At 31.9% G+C, this 25,241-nt stretch overlaps 1 protein-coding gene across 3 annotated transcripts in view; it reads left to right on the plus strand.

Annotated features, from left to right (window-relative positions):
- Positions 1–322: 322 nt before the first annotated feature.
- LOC145285933 (uncharacterized) overlaps positions 323–25,241 on the plus strand; it is a 547,541-nt gene continuing 522,622 nt past the window's right edge. For all 3 annotated transcript variants that reach the window (XM_080134435.1, XM_080134436.1, XM_080134437.1), the window contains exon 1: positions 323–2,772. In XM_080134435.1, the coding sequence (XP_079990561.1) occupies positions 2,074–2,772 (699 nt within the window). In that variant the 5' untranslated portion in view covers positions 323–2,073. The remainder of the gene's footprint in view (positions 2,773–25,241) is intronic.

Raw genomic sequence — 25,241 nt, forward strand, 5'->3', positions numbered from 1 at the left:
AGCGCGTGAATCTCTCTTTCCCCCTCTCTCTCTATCTCTCTTTCTCTCTGTCTGTCTCTGTTCCTCTCTCTCTCTCTATATATATATATATATTTCTCTCTCTTTCTGTATATATATATATATATATATATATATATATATATATATATATATATATATATATCTGTGTATTTCTTTATCCGTCCTATCAATCTATTTATTTCTTTATCTATCTGTGTAATTATATATTTCTGTCTCTCGCTCTTTCCCTCTATCTCCCTCTGTCTTGGTATTTTCTCTCCCCATATATATATGTATATATATATATATATATATATATATTTGTCTATCAAACTATCTATCTCTCTCTTTCTCTCTCTCTCTCTTTCTCTCTCTCTGTCTCTCTCTTTCTCTATCCATCTATCTATTTTTTTCGTTCGCTGTCTATCTATCTATTGTGCTATCTGTGCATCTATCTCTATTTACGATATTTTTCTACCTATCGGCTTCTATTTCATATTTTACTATCGACCTGTCTGTTGACCGTTCTGTATTTCTTAGTTCGTTTATATCTATCCGTTTGTCTGTTTGTCAGCATGTTTGTCTGTCTTTTAAGTTCACACACTCATCATCGGTTTTTACTCAGCGCGCATACCTTGAAGCCCCTGCACACACACACACACACGCACACACACACACACACACACTCATTCAATAAAACTTCTGTATACACATTAACATATTGAGGATGTAATAAAACGCACACACACACACACACACACATACACACACAAACACAACACGCACATACATAGAAAGAGACAGAGAAACTCACACACGCACATACTGCACGCACGTACCGTGGATATTGTTGTAAGGTTGCGTTCTGATGTCTCATTTTTCCATGATGCAAACAGATTTAGCAAGCGCACCCTGACCATTATTCGAGAAACGTGTAAGAACAAAAGAACGAAAGAGATAGCCAACGGACGAGTGCGTGTGTGAGCGAAGAGACACGGAGATTACCGAAGAGTACGTGTCGGAATCGCACATATTCCTAAAACGCTAAACGTGAACGGAGAGATATTTAATAGCCGAAAAAAAAATAGCAAAAATGAAACAACAGTTATAAACGAGGAAACAGAATTAAAAAGAAAAAAAGCTGAATAGAAATTTTACTACGCTTGAGTAATAGTAAAAATAATAATTAAAAGAAGAAAAAAATAAGGAAAAGGCGATTAGAAAAAAAAAAATTAAGAAAGAGAAGAATAAAAAAAATATCCACAGGAACGGAATACTTGGATCTAAAGAACACATGTCGACATGTGAACCTTGTTTACAATCAAAGATTTTGAATTTTATCCCTTTTAACGGAGATGAAGATAGAATTTCCAAGGAATCGTACACTGCTTATACTTCATGGAAACTAAAGAAGACGAGGAAAAAAATATTTCGATAGAATTGTCGCCTTCTTGTATTATCTTTTTCGGGATTACTTTTGTCGCTGATTGCCATTTGAAAATATTACACCAAAAATATTTGGACGATAACAACAAATTCTCACAAAAACGAGCCCTTCACAAAGAAGGTTAGAATCCTTAAAGGCGCTAAGATATAAACCAAAAATCCGTTAAATCTAAGCAAAAATTATTATTACGTAACCATACATCCTACCAACGACCAACTAACTAAATAAACACACATATATATATATATATATATATATATATATATATATATATATATATATATATATATATAGTATATATGTTCAAGAATAAAAACTAACCACCACATAAAAGAAAAAAATATTATAATGATTTTAAAATAATAATAATATTAAGCTAAAAAAAATAATTCCCTGTGTTTATTGAATCTATATTATTATTTATTAGTATTATTTATAATTTAATATAAGTTTATGCAGAATATAAGAGTAAAAAAAAGTATGTGTTTTGTTCCGTCTATATGGAAATGAGATGTAATCCAGTTCAAACTAAATGTTCGATCTGGCCAGATTGTGATGTCTGCGTACGACGACAGTTTTTAAAACAGCTTGTCCGCTTACGGCCACCTGTGGTTACCTCGTGGTGAATGGTACCGGTCATCGACTTGCAGCCGGACCCTGTACAGACAAAGATAAGCCAGATGGATTCGCGAATAACAGCATGTCCTTTGAGTGGCCAATACCCACGTATGGGTGCGAACATGTTGAACAGGATCAGCACCAAAACCCCGACACAGTTGATCATGTGCAGGTGTAACAATTCGGGTAACCGTTCTAACATCGCTCAGCCGCATACGGGTATAGAACCCGCAGATCTGTTACAATCTAGCAAGGGCAACGCACATAAAAACATAATTGATCGTTACATACCGAGAATGTTCGGGTATTTTTACTCATACAATGACTCTACGACATGCAGCTCGCCGTCCATACTTTCCGTTTTGTGCAAGTTTTCGAAATCGAAAATGTTCTGCCAAACGTTAGGGTCCACGTGTACTACATCTTTGTCTTTATTGTCGAATTGCAAATTTCGTTCGTTCGGTTCTTTTTCGAACCTTATCATGTCTATGGTGGTTGCCCTGCTGGTTGCGTTCTCCCTACTTGTGCAGCCGGTGGGCGCTTTGAAACACAAAAACCTTACGATTGGAGCTATCTTCCCAATGGACGGGAGCTGGGCCGGTGGAAAAGCATGTTACCCTGCCGTGGAGATGGCACTCTTTGACATTAACAACAGACTTGATATTCTACCAGACCACACTTTACAGATGGATTACAAAGATAGCCAGGTGAGTCAAGAATTCAACCAAAACACGTGTCTTGCTTTACGTATAATTTTTCATTCTTCCTTATATATTTTATAGGCATTTCAAGTGTATTTGCGATTATAATAAACGCAAAAAATATTATATATAATAATATTATATATTTTAAATATTATATATAAATATATTATATATAACTATATAGTTTTTATCTATATTTGCATTTTGTACAATTCTGACCCTTCTCCTTTTCTGAGAAACATTTAGTTTAAACGACATGACTAAAATGTTTCTTTTTTATCTTGATTTCCTTTTTTTTTGTTTCCCATTGTCCTGATGGTATAATTAAGTTACATAAAACGTTTATTCCTCTTCTTTCATTTAATATATGTTATATATATATATATATATATATATATATATATATATATATATATATATATTTTAAAGGTGTATACACACACACATATATATACATACATATGTGTGTATATATATATATATATATATACGCACGCACATTTATATATACATATATACATATATATATGTAATATTTAATATATATAATACAATTATATATGTGTATAAATGTATGAAGATACATATATCTGTTTATGTGCACATTTATATACACGTGTTTATGTCAATATATACAGCCATACAGATGTATCTGCTTGTGCATGTTTGCGCAATAATAATAAACTGTATACAGTATTATTTTAACACTGCAAAAGAAATCTTTAATGGTTTATTGTAGTCAGATATCTCTATCTAACGCACTCTGATCCCTTTATGCACCCAATATTTACTATCTTGATTCATGTGTTTTTCTATTGAGAAGTTATCGCTTATATGCATATATGTATATATAAATATATATATATGCATATATATATATATATATATATATATATATATATATATATATATATATATATATATATATATATATATATATATATATATATGAGAGAGATTAACTGCGTTAATGACAAAATAATGTTCCAACGAAGGAAAATGTTTTGTATAATTTATATGATTTAAAAAAACTTCAAAGACTATATATATATATATATATATATATATATATATATATATATATATATATGTGTGTGTGTGTGTGTGTGTGTGTGTGTGTGTGTGTGTGTGTGTGTGTGTGTCGATGAACGTGTACATATTTATCTATAGATGAGTATTTCAATGCACCACCCAAACACACACACACACACATATATATATATATATATATATATATATATATATATATATATATATATGTGTGTGTGTGTGTGTGTGTGTGTGTGTATGTGTGTATATACATGTGGTTAAGTATATAGTTATATGTAAATATAAACATGTTGCATATATATTATTATATAAATATATGCATATGTATATCTATGCATATATATATATGTACATACATGAGATAGTAAATTATGTATTAGGTATTCCGTGTGTATCCAAATATATATATATATATATATATATATATATATATATATATATATATATTTATATATACATATATATATATATACATATATATATATATATATGTATATATATACATATATATATATATATATATATATATATATATATATATATATGAAAATATATTTATGGCAAGCTAGCTGCACAATGACATACGTGTTTATTCCCACGGGAAATCATCAGGCTTAATGATTTCCTGCGAGAATGAAACGAGTGCACTTGTCTGTAGATTATCTGCAATCGATTCACATATATATTTTTATGCATACTTCATATATATATATATATATATATATATATATATATATATACATATATATATATAACTACTTCATTTACTCACATAAAATTAATATACGAAAGTATAAATTTATGCGTAAACTTTACTTCAAAAGTGCTCAATACGTAGGTAGAGCTAATTAGTAATTTATAAAATATATATGGCGATTAAGCTACACTGAATATTCCGCGTTTCATCCACTCTAGGATTCTTCAGGCTTATGCGCATATATATATATATATATATATATATATATATATATATGTATGTATGTATGTATGTATATATACACACACACACACGCATGCGTATAGTATAATGGCTAAAAGCATTTGTCTGTACTTGACGTATCAGGTTCGTGTCCTGTTAAAGCTACTGCATCCCTTTCGTTGCTGATTGGGTAAGGGTATGAATTAATATATCCAACTTCCAACTATGAATTAAGTAGAAGAGTTGCCTTGCTTATTAGATGAGCCTAAAAGAAGTAAAACTCCGAAAAAAAAAAGCACTTGTTCTTCTATTTGACTATATCGACATTATTTTCGGTCGTCCTCTGCTTTATACAAGTGAACCGATACAGTACCACATTATAAGACGTGAAGTTGGCACTTGTGCAACACTTGCTTCGGTGTCGAGTCCACGTGCATGCATATATTTACAGAGGATATTCATTATATTTCGAAACTATATAATATCGATCGACCATTATATGTATGTATATATATATATATAAATATATATATATGTATATATATGTGTATATTTATATGCATATATTTATATACATACATATATATATATTTATATAAATATATTTATATACCTATATATATATATATATATATATATATATATATATATATATATGTGTGTGTTTGTGGGGGGGTAATTAAATATTTTGAGAAACATTTTAGTAAGTGTTTGAAACATATTTATTGTTTGGAAAGGAGCATAATTCTATGTGTGTGTGTGTGTGTGTGTGCGTGCGTGTATGTGTGTGTTTGTGTGTGTGTGTGTGTGTGTGTGTGTATGTGACATCATACAAATGTTCATTGAGTAAGGTCACGTTTTGATTTCATACAAGGCAGGCATCCACGAGATGGAGCACTCTTATATACCACTTATGGCGACCGTTACTTCAATGATATAAAACTTGAGTTCTAGAGTAAGGCAAGTATTTGTTTAGAGAGTGGGAAATAGGAAGTAGGAGAGCCTTTCCTGTCTTACAATGTCTTCATACACATGCACCACTTGAAAACTTTTGTATATAAAATACTTATATGAACATTGTTAGCAGTCTACGAGGTATTGATTAACATTTTAACATCGCCATGTCTCGTCAGGACTCCAAATGAATCTTGCAGTCAGAAAATCATTTTAAAATAAAATTTTCCGAGAATGCCATCGAAAATTGAGATTTTCTTTTCTGGATAAGTTTGCTTTGTTACGATACATTATTTTATAACATAATTGTCTATCTATCTATCTATCTATCTATCTATCTTTCTTTCTCTCTCTCTCTCTCTCTCTCTCTATATATATATATATATATGTATATATATATATATATATATATATATATATATATATATATATATATATAAAGCTGAACGTCTGTGCGTGTGTCTGGTCACGAATAGGCTCCTATATGGTTGACTATTATAGAAAACTGATCACATATAATGATAGAAGATGTATCGAGACACAGGAATGGGTATGTTTGATCTGGCATAATGATGATTCATTAAAATTGTGGGGTCTGCGTACGTGCCTGGTCCACAAAGTATGGAAATAAAAAATTTGAATATAAAAAAACGTTTACAAGTGTTTTTTTTTATATAGATGTACATAATAATACTTTGATAAGTATGTTTTAACTTAAATAGGGATGGTATAATAAAATTGTGGGGTCTGCGTTTGCGCCTGGACCCCAGAGAATGGAAATAGGCAAAAACTTTAATAAAGACTTTTCATATTTATCTGCGCAAGTATACTTTGATAATTATGTTTCAGTTTCAAGAAATATGGTATAATAAAATTATCGGGTGTTCGTTCGTGCCTGACCTCCATAGAATGGAAATATGTCACAAAGTTTAGGAAGATTTTTTAATATAGATCCACAGAATATTGTGATAAGTGTTTCAGTGTGAACAGGTATAGTATAATTAATTATGGGGTTTATCTATTTTATTTTTTACTTTCATCATATTTTGCTTGGGTTTTGATACCCCCAAATTCGAAGCTATCTCTTTACAACCCTTCCTTTTCATAACCTATCATACTTTCATAAATCAGAGTCCATTTTCTGTAGGCTGTTTTTAAACCCAATATATATATATATATATATATATATATATATATATATATATGAGTGTGTATATATATATATATATATATATATATATATATATATATATAACAGATAAGTACAACAGGTTGCTTGAATTAAGCAATTCACATTGTAAACGAAATACTGATCGCTTAACTAGATTTGATCTTGCGTCTACAAAAGAATCTCTCTCACTCTCTTTCTTTTTATTTCTTTCTCCCTTTCTTTCTCTTTCTCTCTCTCTCTCTCTCTATATATATATATATTCAGAATGTGAGATAATTGTATATATAAAGTGTAAGAGAGAGTGAAAGAGATATGAGTTAAATAAATTAGAGAAATGATCACTTACGTACGCACAAAGAATTCAGCATAAACAACAAATTTTTGTACGATCGTTTCTGAGACTATATGGGTTTGTATTGATATACGGGTCTCATCATCGGCACAGGGAATTGATAACAAGTTTAAGATTAAAACATAATATCATAACTACTGTGAAAACATTAAATGCTTATAAATTGGTAGAGAGGGCGTTACACTATGTGTGTATGTATGCAGATGTGTATGTGCAAGCATATATATATATATATATATATATATATATATATATATATATAAGCGTTTATATGTATGTGTCTATATCTATGTATTATATTGTTGAAATCATCAAGCCAATGTAAGTCTTCATGTGTTTTCATCGTTTTTTTCGATTAGTATCTTTATCTAACAATCTATCTATCTATCTATCTATATATATATATATATATATATATATATATATATATATACATCATTTAATCACATATATCATATACGAAAGTATAACTTGATGCGTAAACTTTAAGTAATTACCTCAACAGTTCTCAATACGTAGGTAGAACTAGATAGTAAGTTATAAAATATATATGGTAATTCAGCTATACAGAATATTCCGCGTTCATCCACGCTAGGATTCATCAGGCTAGTTATAAAATATATATGGCAATTGAGCTTTCATCCTATTTCATAGGATACATCAAGCTAATGCCTGATAAATCCTAGCGTGAATGAAGATGAAACGCGGAATATTCTGTGTAGATTAATTGCCATATATATATTATAACTTACTATATATATATATATATATATATATATATATATATATATATATATATATATATATATAGTGTGTGGGGGGTGTAAGAACATTAGTAATTATTTTTATACCTACAGGCACTAGAGCATCATGCTTACGCAATCATCAATGTAAAAAATGATAATAACTGCTGGTCGAACACAGATGCAATGTCACGCTTGCCTATAGACTGACACTTTATCTCAAGGCCAAGTACAATAAACACTAGACTTGAGGGAAATAAAGTGGCCATAAATGTCTACACCTAAGGCATATACAGTAAACAGTCATAGAGTATTCAATGACAAGTCGGAATATTATATTCACATAAAAGTTGGATACTTATGCTTAATTCCTTCAAGAAGGCATAACTTTTATTACCTTAAGGTTTATATATATATATATATATATATATATATATATATATATATATACTAGCAAAAGTACCCGTCGTTGACTGAGTTCAAAAACAGCCTACAGAAAATGGACTCTGATTTATGAAAGTATGATAGGTTATGAAAAGAAAGGATTGTAAAGAGATAGCTTCGAATTTGGGGGTATCAAAACCAAAGCAAATATGATGAAAGTAAAAATAAAATAGATAAACCCATAAATTTATTACACCATACCTGTTCACACTGAAACACTTATCACAATATTCTGTGGATCTATATTAAAAACCTTCTGAAACTTTGTGACATATTTCCATTCTATGGAGGTCAGGTGCGAACGAACACCCCATAATTTTATTATACCATATTTCTTGAAACTGAAACATAATTATCAAAGTATACTTACACAGATAGATATGAAAAGTCTTTATTAAAGTGTGTACCTATTTCCATTCCATGGAGGCCAGGCGCGAACGCAGACCCCACAATTTTATTATACCATCTCTATTTAAGTTTAACCATATTATCCAAGTATTCTTATGTACATCTATATCACTTGTAAACGTTTTTTTTTTTAATTTTTAAATTTTTTACTTCCATACTTTGTGGACCAGGCGCGAACGCAGACTCCACAATTTTAATGAACCACCGTTCTGCCAGATCAAACATACCCAATTCTGTGTCTCGATACATCTTTTTTCATTATATGTAATCAGTTTTTTTAAAATACTCAACCATATAGGAGTCTATGCGTGACCAGAGAGACGCACACACGCACACACACACACACAGATGTACAGCTTATATATATATATATATATATATATATATATATATATATATATATATATATATATATATATATATATACGAGGGGCGTTCCATAAATAATGCCTCAGTTTTATTTCGCACGAATGTATCAAACGGGGGATTGAGCTTATGCACTCTTTATCTGAACGTTTCATCCCTTTTTGGTAGATATTGACGGTGTGAGAGCATAAGGCAACCACTTCTATTATGGATTAGTATCAGCAATAGAGCTGCGTCATTGAATTCATGGCAAAAGTTCATATAGAATGGTGTTAACTATGTAGAAAAATACATTCTGGGTCGCAAAGGGTCGTTCATTTTAATGGTATCACTCCTTTCTTCGTAGCTCTTTAACTTTTCGGTTAAAAAATTATGGTGCTTTTGGAATAGCCCTCATATAGATTCACACACACACACACACACACAAATACACGTATGTATATATATATATATATATATCTTTCATTTTGGTCTCTTGGTCTTACTGGATTCCAGGACAAGAATTTATCTAGTCTGGTGGAGTATCCAGCTTCGTGCTATTACTTGAGGTAATATCACTTGGAGAAGGTGCACCATTCCTCGGAAAGGCTGTGGGGTAGCCGTAGTGAGGAGATCTTATTTGGGCTGCGAATACTATGTGATTTTTCAATATTTGGTCAGGGTTTACTTCTATGGAAAAAGTATCCTCATGCCAGATTGTTCTGACAAACCCCTGTATAGAGAGGCCTTAGACACTCGAGGATAGTGTCTAGTAGGTATTCAAGTTCTCTCCAGTAGGCATTCAAGTTCTCTCCAGTAGGCATTATGTGTGTGTGTTCACTTTTGTTTTTGTAATTCTCAATTTTTATAGAATTCAAATAAAAAGAAAGACACTATCTTCGCTGCCGATTACTTGAAATCCAAACTCATATACGCTGGTGTATACTTTTCCGGTTATTTCCGGAACCATTTTTATACCTTTTTTCAACCTGACACAAAAATGAGTCGCCGTTTGTTTTCTCTCGATTAAATCTCCATATTTTTCTACCTATCTGTTCTCCATCTGTAATTTTGTGCTCTTTATGTTTTTGGGTTTTTTTTTGTTGTTGCTATTATTAGCCTGTTTTTCACTATCTAAAAATGTCGAATTTTATTGTGTGTAAATATGCCTAACTACAAGTATTATTATGTGTATAGTGCCATACATATATATATATATATATATATATATATATATATATATATGTATGTATGTATGTATGTATACATATATAATATATATAATGTATATATATATAATATATATAATAAATATAATATATATAATATATGTAATATATATCATATATAATATATATATATAATATATATACAATATATTATTATTATTATTATTATTATTATTATTATTATTATTATTATTATGTACTATAATAATTATTTAATACCTACAGACACTAGTGTTTCATCCTTTCGGGAATCATCAGTGCAGGGTGTCACAATTAACGCCAGTATATATAAATATATACATTTTTTCCCCATGAAATTTCACGCAACGGTACTTTATATGCCTGGCAGTGTTCTTAGATTGGTTTTGTATTTGAATATCTTCAATAAGTATCAATTACTTCAGTTATCCGATGAAATAAGGCATAGATGCCTTTGACCAAAGTAAACACCTTACAGATACTAAAGTCACAAGTTCATTTCAGAAGTTTTATTAAGACGCAAACCGAAAATCCTGGCATATAAGATCAACTTCTTTGATATAGCATGTGCGCGTTCGCAATGAATGCTTTCGTTTAGATTACAATTGAGGCATGGTACTTGACTTTTGTATTTTAGACAGTTTAATTCATGTCTATATAAATAAAAATAATTTAATAAAGTCAGCAGTAAGTTCTCTACAGTGCAATGTAGACTACAATGTATTGTGGACTAAGTCACATATAAAGCTGCCTTCCGGTGCACCGCTATGGGCCCAAAACTAGAGCAGACAATCGATTTGATTGAAAAATAGTCGATTTCTCCATTTTCGATGACAATAAAAATATGGGAGTATAAATTACTCGTTTATCATTAATCCCAGGCAACGTCGAGTTTCTCAGCTAGTATATATATATATATATATATATATATATATATATATATATATATATATATATATATATATACTATCAGGCCGCTTGGCATCGCCCGGTCGTAAAATACGCTTAAATATAATATTTTGATTAATGCAGATTTTGTAATTATTATTATATCATATTGGACCCAATATATTGTAATGATTTAAAAAGTTAAAAAATAAATTGACTCGTGTGCCACCACTGAGAATCGAAACCAAAATGTTTAGCTTACGATTTACTTTTTCCTTTAACATTAATACCTGAGCAATGAAGACATGTTTGCTGCAAGTCAAACTCTTTGCCAAGACCTTTGCAGATAATTCTACCCTTTATGACCAAGGCCGCCAACCCCCAGTATTTCCGCGTGTATCTGAAAACGCACTACACGACATACAAATATCTGTACGAGAGGTTGCTAAGCTAATTAAAAACCTTGATTCCAGTAAAGCAACTGGCATTGACGGCATTCCAATTATAGTGCTCAAAAAGCTTCAACCAGAACTAGCGCTCATACTTACAAAGGTATTTAAGCATTGTCTTAAGGAGGAATGATTTCCAACACCTTGAGAAATCTCATCAGTATGCCCTGTATTTATAAACTCAGGTGATAGATCATCTCCCTCTCAGTACAGGCCAATAAGTCTCATATGCATCATGAGTAAGCTGCTGGAATCCGTGTTAAATAGAGAAGTAGTCAACCATCTCAGCAAAAACAACCTTCTTGATGACGTGCAATATGGTTTCCCTCCTGCTAGATCTACAGCAGACTTGCTTACAGTTATATCTCATAGGATTAGCGAATCTCTCGACAGACGCTTCCTCTCTAGGGCAATTGCTCTTGACATATCAAAGGCCTTTAGTAAGGTATGGCATAATTGACTACTCGACAAGATCTCCAGCTATGGTATAGCTGGAATTGTCTTCTCAATCATTAAATCATTTCTCTCTGATAGGTTCATAAGAGTAGTGGTTGATGGGCAGAAATCAGAAGCTCTCAGTAGTAATGCTGGAGTCTCTCAGGGGTCTATTCTGGGCCTAACTCTCTTCCTGATCTACATAAATGATCTTCCAAATCACATCCTTACATCATTCGTAGACATTTATGCTGACGACACTACAATCTATGGTAGAACAGCAAAGACAGTAAAGGACTGATTCTCTCTCCTCTGATCTTGAGCAGGTGGTACAACGGGGAAAGATGTGGCTGGTTACTTTTAATGCATCTATAACCAAGCGTCTATCTCAACACAATCTTCGCTCTGATGCCAATCTGGCATCGGTTGAAATAAATGGCTCTTGTCTTGCGGAGGCTTCATGTTTTGACAAGCTTCTGGGCTTGAACTTTACTCCTGACCTGGAATGGAACATGTATATCAAATCCCTTGCCAAGGTCGCTGGGAAAATAGTGGGATCCTTCTAGCGCTCCAGTAGATATTTCACTCTTGATGTAATTCTCTACCTATATAAATTCCAGGTACGGCCAACGATGGAGTATTGTTGCCACATCTGGGCAGGAGCTGCAAGAAGCTGCTTATCCTGCCTTGACAGAGTTCAAAATTCGTAGCTTGGTGGAGGATGCCCTTTTCTCTTACTTGCAATCTCTTTCCCACAGAAGAGATATTGCGAGCCTGTCTCTGCTTTATCATTATTTTCATGGCAAATCCTAAGTTGAGCTTCAATCGATGGTCCCCCTTTAGTAAACTTTCACGAAAAGCACTCATCTAGCCCAAACCACTATCAATAATAACTAAACCTAAATGCAGAGTCCATGAACAAAGCTTCTTTCTTAGAACTGCGCGCCCAAGGAGCTCGCTTCCGATTGTCTGCTTTCCAGCTGACTAAAGTCTTATTGTCTTCAAGTCCAATGTAAACAAGTTCTTGATAAACCGTCCCCCTAAGTAATCCAATTTACAAAATTCCCACTACTTATCTTTTCTACGCTATAAACACATTCACTATTGTATACCCATTAACTCTTATCCTCGAGTGGCTTCCGGGCCTTGATAAGTGGTGATTCCTGTGTGTAATATATATATATATATATATATATATATATATTACATTCATTAAATACTTTTATATGCAAAATCCGATCCTGCATTTTGCTAATTCCTGCCCTCTGATGAGAAGGAGAGTATTTCTTCGAAACTCCGCGGATTAAGGACTATCCACTTATCTTGTGTTTCCTTTTTTAAAATTAAATATGTTTTTAACTCTTTTTCAAGATGTCTTTTAACATGTTTTATTAATCATTTATTCATATTATAAGCTCTATTTCCTTTTCGGTTTTATTGAGCTTTTACATCTGGCTGAGTTTATTTTACTTGTAAATATTAACACTTTTATATTTATAATATATTTTAAGTTTACCATTTTGATTACCTTGGTAAACTTATTGTAACTTTTATTATGTATATATATATATATATATATATATATATATATATATATATATATATATATATATAAATTCCTTACCGTTTACACAAAAAATTGAGAAGTAGTCCAATAGGTTACGACTATAACTCGTAACCTAAAATAATATAAACTTTACTTATCCAAAGCAACACTGTATATATTTATATCACAGGTACACTATATTGGCAGACATTTGTTTCCGTCAACATATCGTTTCATATGTATCATAAATATTGATGAAGAGGCTTCGTCAGTGTATTATGTCTTCTAGTAAGGCTGAGAACTTCACATGCGCCCAAGAATTCAATAAATATATTCACATTTCTTTTTCGGTTCTAATGCGAAGGCGAAACTTATTGAATTCTATTTATAGTATATAAGAGTTCATATTTATTTTTTTGCCTTTTTCTAAAGTGTTGATTTCCCGTCAATAAAAGCTATATCTCAAAGTAAACGCATTATGTTGGTGCAAAAATAATGCCCTTTATATATATATATATATATATATATATATATATATATACATATATATACATATATATATATATATATATATATATATATATATATGATTAGTTTTTTTTTTTTTTTTTTTTAAAAGAATTCCAGCAGAGTGCTCAATTAAAAGGAAAATCCAAATTTTAAGAGCGTACTTATATTTTGTGTACAGAAAGTTGTTAGTTGAGACAGATCATTGGTACCGTCGGTTTCAAGCCCGATCTTGAAACCGACGGTACCAATGATCTGTCTCAACTAACAACTTTCTGTACACAATATATATATATATATATATATATATATATATATATATATATATATATATATATATATATATATAGTTGAACGTCTAAACACATTATTTTTGCGCAAAGCTAATGCCCAGAATATGTATTCCACCGTAATTATTCGTATTAAAAGTTGCTTTATATTATTCTGCTTCTTCCTCTTACTTCTTACTCCGTGTTTCATATTTTATCTCGAAAGTACACCAAATTCAGTAAGTCAATATATATATATGTATGTATATATATATATATATATATATATATATATATATATATATATATAAATATATATAAAATAAATATAGATTTATAAATTCAATATATATATATATAGCCGCACTGATGAGATGTGAAACAGCGAAACAGTACTGTATGTGGATGACTATATATATATATATATATATATATATATATATATATATATATATATAAATTCAGTACGTCATATATATGTATATACTATTTGATAACATATATATACTGTTTATTAGGTTGGTGCAAAAATAATGTCCTTATATATATATATAGTTGAACGACATTATTTTTGCAAAATGTTATGTTTGTGCAAAAATAATGTCCTTATATATATATATATATATATATATATATATAAATAATATACATATATAAATATATATATATATGTATATATATATATAAATATATATATAAATAAATATATATATATATAAATATATATATATGTATATATATATATAAATAATATACATATATAAATATATATATATATTTATATATATAAATATATATATATAAATATATATATATGTATATATATATATATATAAGGACATTATTTTTGCACCAACATAAAATTTTGCAAAAATAATGTCGTTCAACTATATATATATATATATATATATATATATATATATATATATATATATATATGCGTGTGTACATATATAAACATATATATACATACATATTTTCGTATAATTACACATATAAACACTCACCTATGCGTATATATAACATATATATATATATATATATAATGAAATTTAAATAAACTTTATTCTAATTATGCTGCATATGGGAAATATAAGCAGTAAAAATATATAAAGGCAAATAAGGTTTAGTTATTTATGTAATTTTATGCAGTATTTTTACTCGTTAATATTGTAAAATTTATATTTTTTAATGTAAGCACATACACGTATTTATTCATTTCAATCTTTCAGAGATTATGAAATAATGCTTTCCTTCTATTCACTTTGCTCACCATTTGTGTGCATATATCTGCCAAGGCATCACATTGAAAATACGTGGATTTTTTTTTTGTTTTTTTTGAAAACTTATATTTTATCCTTAGAACTTACTTTATTTCTAGAGGTTTCGACTAACTTCTCATTGTTTTCCGTGTGGAGTGTAACACGCGCATATAGTCTGGTCAAATGCAGAAGGCACAATGTTTAGCGTTAAACGTGAAAGAAAAACTAACGGATTAGAGATTGCGTGGTTTTATCTGATTGTAACCAGACATAGATTTGATGACGTAAGTGACGATCAAAGTCAAGGAGTATCAGGTGTCTTTGTGATTCTTTTCGGTTACGAAATGAACAACGAAATAACTAATTTTATTTTTTGTTTTAGTTGAATATAAATTGGTTCCATGATTTTTAATATGTTAATACGGCGTATTTATTATTTACGAAATATTACTTATTAAAAGTTATGATTTATTAGAAGGTTTATGTATACTTATTATTTAGCACTTAGTAAGACCAAAAGCACTTCAAGGATAACGGTCAATTAGATTGTCAGTTTTTATGCTGAACAATACTATGGGGGGATTTAAAACAAAGAATATGATTAATAAATGTGAATATATTCGGATTTCTCCTGACAAGAATTTGATATGATTCCCTCCCACCAACTTTTTATCTGTGCTCGTCTGAATTCCAATCTATGGTTTCCCCCATTACCAAACTTTCACAAAAAATATTTGACTAGCTAAAACCACTATATATGATTCGCCCCCACTCTCTATCTGTGCCTAAATCTAAACACAGATTCTATGAACAAAGCTTCTTTCACAGAATGCTCGCCTTTGGGACACTGTTGAGCTGCTTCCCGATTGGATGCAACATGGCAACCTTCAAATCCAATGTAAACAAGTTCTTGTTGAGCCGTCCCCATAAATAATCAAATGCTACCCAATTTACACCATTAACAATTACTACACCACCACCTTACATTCATTAACCCTCATCCTCGAGTGGCCTTCGGACTTTGATAAGTGATGACTCCCAAGTAAACAAAAAAGCCATAAATACTGACTGATATATCCGCCTAGAGAGATGTCGAAATGTACCCCGAAAAGCCTCACGCTAAGGATATACCAGTCCCGATCACAAAAACTTGTTCAGTAAGACGATTTACAAGATTAATAGTCGAACTTACAGCTAAGATCACTTAGCTGCTTAAAACGAATATGCCCGTTTTTCGGGACATATTATAATATGATGGATGCTTTTTTTATTATTTATAAGAGTGGCTCGACAGGTATCCATCTAATGTACTTTTTGTATTCATTGCAAGAAGTTTTACAACAGGTGTCACGTGAGTCTACGGATACAATACGCGTAGTTTGACCCATATAATTAAGACGATGCGATTTCTTTTATATAGTAGTAGATCACCGTTAATCAATTCTCGGAGACTAGTTAAGGAGAAGGATGAAAGAGATTGTCAGTTGACGATGAATGACACCTTCGGTGGTGATTGGAAGCAATGGATGAATTTGATCATTGAATGGATAGCTCGACAAGAATGTGTTCACATTGGACTTAAAAACAATCATGTTATACCCGGCTGGTAAGCAGCTCCGCTGTATTGCATCCCACAAAAAGGGAGCTATTCAAAAGAAATATTGTTCATGATACGTTCGTTTAATTTTAGATAAACAGTGGAAGAAAGGAAAATTATTTTGCAGTGGAAGACGTTAGACGAGGTTTTACTGCGAATTTTTTTTATGGGTGAAACAAGAGATTGGAGCTCGGTCGAGCCAAATCTAACAACGTCTCTTTTGTGATAAAGTAATTGCGGGGAAGAGAAGAAATAAGCATCCTTCAAAATTGTGAAATCGATTTTGTACTCTGTCAAGACAGAGGAGAGTATTTTTAGTAGCCCCCTCCTACCACCACCAGATGTAGAAACAATGCTCTATTTTAGGATATATATATATATATATATATATATATATATATATATGATTATTTCCACATCTAAATAACGCCGCAGCTCGCAAGAGCCATGACAGCTAACAAACCGGAGGTCCAAGACTCGAGTTTCGCCCTCATTTGGGCTCATCAGTTAGACATATCCGAGCCCAGGATTCAAAACTCGAGCCTCTTGCATGCAAAGGGAGAACTCTGCCGCCTGAGCAAACAGGCTCGGGTTTCGAATCCCGAGTTCGGATATGTCCAACTAAAAAGCCCAAATGAGGGCGAAACTCGAGTCTTGGACTTCCGATTTGTTGGATGTCATGGCTCTTGTGAGCTACGGCGTTATTTGGCTGTGGAAATAATTATATAATCTCTCACATTATATATATATATATATATATATATATATATATATATATATATATATATACTAGCAGAAGTACCCGTCGTTGACTGGGTTAAACAACAGCCTACAGAAAATGGACTGTGATTGATGAACGAACGAACACCCAATAATTTTATTATACCATATTTCTTCAAAATGAAACATAATTATCAAAGTATACTTACGTAAATAGAAATGAAAAGTCTTTGTTAAAGTTTGTGCCATATTTCCATGGAGTACAGGCGCGAATGCAGACCCCACAATTTTATTATACCATCCCTATTTAAGTTGAAGCATACTTATCAAAGTATTCTTATGTACATCTATATCAAAAACCCTTGTAAACGTTTTTTTTTTTTTTCATTATTTTATTTCCATACTTTGGGGGCCAGGCGCGAACGAAGACCCCACAATTTTAATGAAGCACCGTTCTGCCAGATCAAACATACCCATTCCTGATCCTCAATACATCTTCTATCATCATATACAATCAGTTTTTTATTAAATAGTCAATCATATAGGAGCCTATTCGTGACCACACACACACACACACACACACACACACGCACACATACACACACACGTTCAGCTTTATATCATAAAAAAATATTATATATGTAACTATATCATACAATTGGAAAAACAATAAAAGACAGAAGGTATTCTTAGAATCTCCTTGACCCAGATACGGAAGCAATACTCCATTTTAAGACATATACAGATAGCAGATTGCGCCAGTGTTTTCCAGAGCGATGGAAAGATCCAAACAGTTTTTCTTGCAATCTTAGCAGTGAATTTAATGCGAATCTTCCATTTCAGATCTGGAGTTTAAGATCATTAAAAACAAAAATATATTACAGCAAAGGGCTTCCTCGAAGAGACAGCCATTTATTTCAACTCTAGAAAAGCGATGATCCGAGGGATGATGGTGAAGGGAGAAGCTTAGTTTTAGAGGTGTTCAAAATAATAAACCCCCACCCATTTTCCAAGTCGAGGGAGAGAGAGAGAGAGAGAGAGAGAGAGAGAGAGAGAGAGAGAGAGAGAGAGAGAGAGAGAGAGAGAGAATCATAAGATATTGATTATCAATACTCTTCGAAGTGTTGCCATAGATGGATGTGTCGTTTTCATAGATATCTATGAATGATCTTAGAATATTATTAGGAAGATTATTGATGGATATTAAAAAAAGTTGAGCCGAAACCTTCGTAGTAGTAAGCCTAATTACTGAAAAATGACGACGCCTTTTAGACCCTAAGAAAATATACAGTCGAAAATAGAAAAAAAAAAACCCCACTGCACTATAAATGAAAAACTCATTTAAAGATTTATTTGTAAATTAATAATGATTAAGAAATATGGTGGCACTTTTTTAAATATCGTTATGACATGAATATTTAAATTTGGAATTTAAGGAAGTCGAAACGATATGTCTTTTTTTTAGGAATATTAACCTTTTAAAAGTAAACAAATATTAATTCATCTATAACAGCAAATACAGATTTCTTTTATCGTTTTGCTATTCTTAAATGTTATTCTAAAATTGACATAATAATTATATAGTTGTTTCTGCTCTACGAAACAGGTGCTGTCAAGTATTGAACATTTTAACACGCTAAAAACAATAAACAGTAAGATGAACTATATTTTGGAATTTCCAATATAGACTTTTGTCAGGTATATATATATATATATATATATATATATATATATATATATATATATATATATATATATATAGATATAGATAGATATATATATACATATATATATACATATATATATAACATAATAATAATGTTATATAATAATGTCAGTTATATATATATATATATATATATATATATAGCTGACAATTATGTAAGTTACATATGACGATATATATATATATATATATATATAAAACTGACTATTTTGTCAGTTATATATATATATATATATATATATATATATATATATATATATATTGACAAATTCCTCTGTCTAGCTTAATTACCATAATATACTACTACTACTTCTACTGCTACTACTACGAATACTACTACTACTATCACTACTACTACTTGTACTACTATTACTACTAAGCTATTTTACGTATTTAAGACTGAAAACAATACAAAATTAATGCACAAAAACACCCTACCACATTAGTACAATCACTATAAACACAACAAAACACGTTACTGCATTTCTTGCGTACGTGGTCATCCTTTGATAATGACCCCTATTGAGGCCGAAAGTACTCGCCCATCTCTATTTAACCTTGACTTCCGGTCAATTTATTATCCGGGCAATTTATTTAATTATTCGATCATATGACTAAAATAATAATCGGGTCGCTGGAACGACTCCATAATCTGATCTTTCTGTTTAACGAAGCTTATTTAAAAGAGAAATTGATACGTAAATGTACACACACGCATTAAATATATATATATATGTGTGTGTGTGTGTGTGTGTGTGTGTGTGTGTGTGTGTGTGTCTAAGTATCATGGCTGCCTACTTTAAATCTGAATCCGTTACGTATCTTAGAAATAGCACTTATTTGATCGCTGCAGGAAGTTTTCTTAATGAGCTAATGTCAGTAATTATTTATTTAATGACATAAATATAAGTTATGGCTCCTCGAAACAACATATATGGTCGCATGGCAGAGGTTAAGCAACGTTGTACCAAGTCAATAATTAGAGGAGTGCATGCATTTGATACAACCGGTACTTTAAGTTTGGCACTCTCTACCTCTACGTAAACGTAGACGCAAATTCCATGAACAAGGCTTAATCCCAGGGCTGCCCACCTGTGAAACTCTGTTCCGCTGGTCTGCTTTTCAGCTGACTAAACATGGTCGTCTTCAAGTCCAATGTAAACAAGTTTTTGTTGAGCCGTCCCCTTAAGTAATCAAATTATACCCAATTTCCTCCGCTAACGATTACTACGCTGTTTTCCTTATGACCACCGTATGCTCATTAACACTTATCCTCGAGTGGCCTTCGGGCCTTGATAAGTAGTGACTCCTTTGTAAACAAATACTGAAATGGCTGTAAAAATGTCACTTTCTATAAAGCCTTTACGGAAATTATGTATCTGCATCTTCTTGATTGTATTCTCAAGATGTCATAGGTAACAGCTCTAAAAAAAGGAAAACTTTGAAATAGCTTTAGTTTTTTGTATTTTTTAAGGGAAAGTGTCGTTATATTGGCATAGTAACAAGGTTCGCGCTGTTTTTTTTTTGTTCTATATTTTTAAAAAGAATTTAACTTTAAAATTATTTCAAAAAGAATATGAATTAATTCGACGTTTCTGAATTTTTGAGATGAGGATCGGTTATTGGTATTATTTGGATTCATCGGACTACTGTTCTCATCTTGTGTGTGATTTTCATAACGCTTCGGTCGATGTAACCTCTGACCTTCTTCAGGTGTATCTTGTCGAACTCGGGAATGTTTCTGTCGAACTCGAGAATTTGGATGGAATTTCGAGCGGAACTCTTTATTTACTTCACAGGGGTAGCATGGTCTTGTTCCATCAGCCATGATTAGATAAAGATCCTAAATAATTCGTAATTGCTTTTTTCGGTTGCTCACACTGAGGTATGAACCTTCAACCTTCAGGAGGATATCACTTTTACAATTGATTTTTCCAAGTACTCTAACTATTGCGTCACGGGTCCTTGCAAATAAGACACACCTGAATAAAGTCGGGGGATACATCGACCGAAACGTTGTGAAAATCACACTCAAGATAAGAGCAATAGTCTGATCAATCCAAATATTGGTTACATATGTGCATACATGTTTCAGTGGAACCTCAATATAGAGAGATCATCTGATCACAAAAAAGAAGCAATATATATATATATATATATATATATATATATATATATATATATATATATATATATATAAACTGATTTACGTAGGCTCCACGAATTCAATATGAACAACAAATCGTTGTACAGTTGTTTCTGAGACAACACACAATTTTTATTGAAATAAAATCTCTTTATTGGCACACACACATATGCTAGATTAAAGATATTCGAGAATGATAACTAATGAATTTAACGAGGTTATTTAGAGAGCTCAATAAAAGAAGAGCAAGGTATATTTTTATTAATATAAACAAATTTATATACGAGGGGCGTGCAATAAGTAATGCTCCTGACCTACTTAGAAGTAGAGCAACGAAACTTGGCACAGTTATTAGTCTTTCTCTACATAAGAACCACCCAGAGTTATGCATTTCTCCCATCGTTTGATGCAGCTCTGGAGACTGTTTTTGTAGAACACCCCAGGTTGGTCCTCCAACCATGACGTGACTTCAGAAATCAAGGCTGCATCATCTGGGAAACGCTTTCCTTTCAAAAAATAACTTCATGGTTGGAAAGAGGTGAAAGTCAGAGGGTGCAAGGTCAGGAGAGTAGGGAGGATGGGGTTGATTTCATAAGCACACGCCCGTGCTCCTGATCTGGCAACATGCGAGTTGTGGACCGGAGCATTGTCCTGCAGGAGGAGGGTACCTTTGCTGATCTTGCCCCGCCTCTTGATTTTGATAACTTCCCTTAATTTCCTCAAAAGTGAAGCATAATAGGCTCCTATAACTGTGGTACCCTTTGCCAGGAAATCTGTCATCACTACTCCGTTCTGGTCCCAGAAGACTGTGGGCATGACCTTGACAGCGGAAGGCTGCACCCTTGCCTTCTTTGGAGGTGGTGAGTTCAAGTGCTTCCACTGCATTGACTGGGCTTTAGTTTCTGGATCATAGTGATGGACCTAGGTTTCATCCTGTGTAATCAGTCTTTTGAAAAACTTTGACTCATCTTCTTGGCACATCTCCAAATTCATCCTCGAGCACTCGACACGTTCTCGCTTCTGGAATGGTGTGAGCAACCTGGGAATCCATCTGGCAGACACCTTATGCATATGCAAATGGTCATGAATGATAGTTTCCACAGACCCTGTACTAATCTTGACATCTTGGGCTATTTGGCGAATAGTAATGCGCCGATCTTCCAAAAAGGCAGCCTCAACTTGACGGACAGATGCCTCATCAATGGCAGAAGAGGAACGACCAGGTCTGGGTGCTGTTTCCACAGACTTCCGGCCATTTTTGAATTCACGATGCCAGCGTTTTACAAGGTCATATGATGGGGCATTATTATCATGTTTCTTTCATTTCATCAAAAGTCTCCTGTTGTGTGCGTCCTTTCAAATATAAGAACCGGATAACTGCTCGACATTTAACAGGCTCCATTTCACACCTGACTCAGTTCAAACACCTGTAAAACAGAAACCACAATTAGTTCGGAGCTGTAATTTGCTACATAACTCGTAGAGATATAAATCATTGCACATGCAAAATTTCATCTAGATCAGACAACTGGAAGCAGGGTAGGGACATTACTTATTGCACCCCCTTCGTAGTCGTGACAAAAGATATGCTAATATTTTGGACAAATAATCGATTAAAGCCAAAAGTCCTTGTCAGGCGATTTAATACATGATTGTTTTCCACAGAAGAAACCAATCGTCAGTCTCTCTCTCTCTCTCTCTCTCTCTCTATATATATATATATATATATATATATATATATATATATATATATATATATATATATGATTTAAACATTACCTAAAGTGAGGATAGACAACGTTCATATAGCAAATCATGACGTTAATAGCTTACGAGAAATAAATATGTGCGTGCACACACACACACACACACACACACATACGAAGTGAATAATTATTATGCAACAACTTTCTTAAATTATCACATTCTACGCAAATTCTCCGTATATATTTTGTGATAAAAATATTCCATTCATAAGATATGTTTCTAAAATAACCAATCGGTAACTCGATAGAAGGAATCGATTTTTGAGGTTTAATCAATCCCGATGCTTACGAGTTGAAATCAAAAACAGATCAAAGAAATAGGAAAAGCCGTTTAACGACCTTCAAGTTTGCATTCTTTTCTTTTCTTTTCTTGTTAAAACGAATTAATTTAAAATATATTTTCAAAAATATATTTTAAAAATCTATATTAAAAATATATATCAATCTATTTCCATTATGCACAACGTCGAATATACGTGTTTTTGGTTTCGAAAAGAATTTATATAAATGCTTATGTAAGTATTATTGTTGACGCATGCGCAACTGAGTGTATGTTTTCCTGCTGATCGTTATATCTAACATTCTATGTTTCGGCGTTATTCAAGTACAGTTTGAAAAAAAAACTTTAGACGCATACTAGACTAGGGAAATATATTACTTGAAAGAGAATTGTAGTCTATATATATATATAATATAAATCTGAACGCGTGTGTATGTATGTGTGCGTGTGTGTGTGTGTCTATCTGGTCATGAATAGGCTCCTATATGGTTGAGTATTTTAAAAAACTGATTACATATAATGATAGAAGATGTATCGAAACACAGAAATGGGTACGTTTGATCCTGCAGAACGTTAGTTCATAAAAATTGTGGGATCTGCGTTCGCGCCTGGTCCACAAAGTATGGAAATAAAAATTTAAAAATTAAAAAAAAAAAGCGTTTACAAGTGTTTTTGATATAGATGTCCATAAGAATACTTTGATAAATATGTTTTAACTTAAATAGGGAGTGTATAATAAAATGGTGGGGTCTACGTTCGCGTCTGGCCTCCATAGAATGGAAATAGGCAAAAACTTTAATAAAGACTTTTCATATCTATCTGCGTAACTATACTTTGATAATTATGTTTCAGTTTGAAGAAATATGGTATAATAAAATTATGGGGTGTTCGTTCGTGCCTGACCTCCATAGAATGGAAATATGTCACAAAGTTTAAGAAGATTTTTTAATATAAATCCACAGAATATTGTGATAAGTGTTTCAGTGTGAACAGGTATGGTATAATAAATTAATGGGTTTATCTATTTTATTTTTACTTTCATCATATTTTGCTTTGGTTTTGATACCCCCAAATTCGAAGCTATCTCTTTACAACCCTTCCTTTTCATAACCTATCATACTTTAATAAATCAGAGTCCATCTTCTGTAGGCTGTTTTTGAACCCAGTACACGACGGGTACAGCCTACAGAAAATGGACTCTGGTTTATTCCTGTGTCTCGATACATCTTCTATCATTATATGCAATCAGTTTTTTTTAAAATAGTCACCCATATAGGAGCCTATTCG

This window comes from Euprymna scolopes, chromosome 10, assembly GCF_053919585.1.
Source record: "Euprymna scolopes isolate OS-2025 chromosome 10, ASM5391958v1, whole genome shotgun sequence".
Taxonomy (NCBI): Eukaryota; Metazoa; Mollusca; class Cephalopoda; order Sepiida; family Sepiolidae; genus Euprymna; species Euprymna scolopes.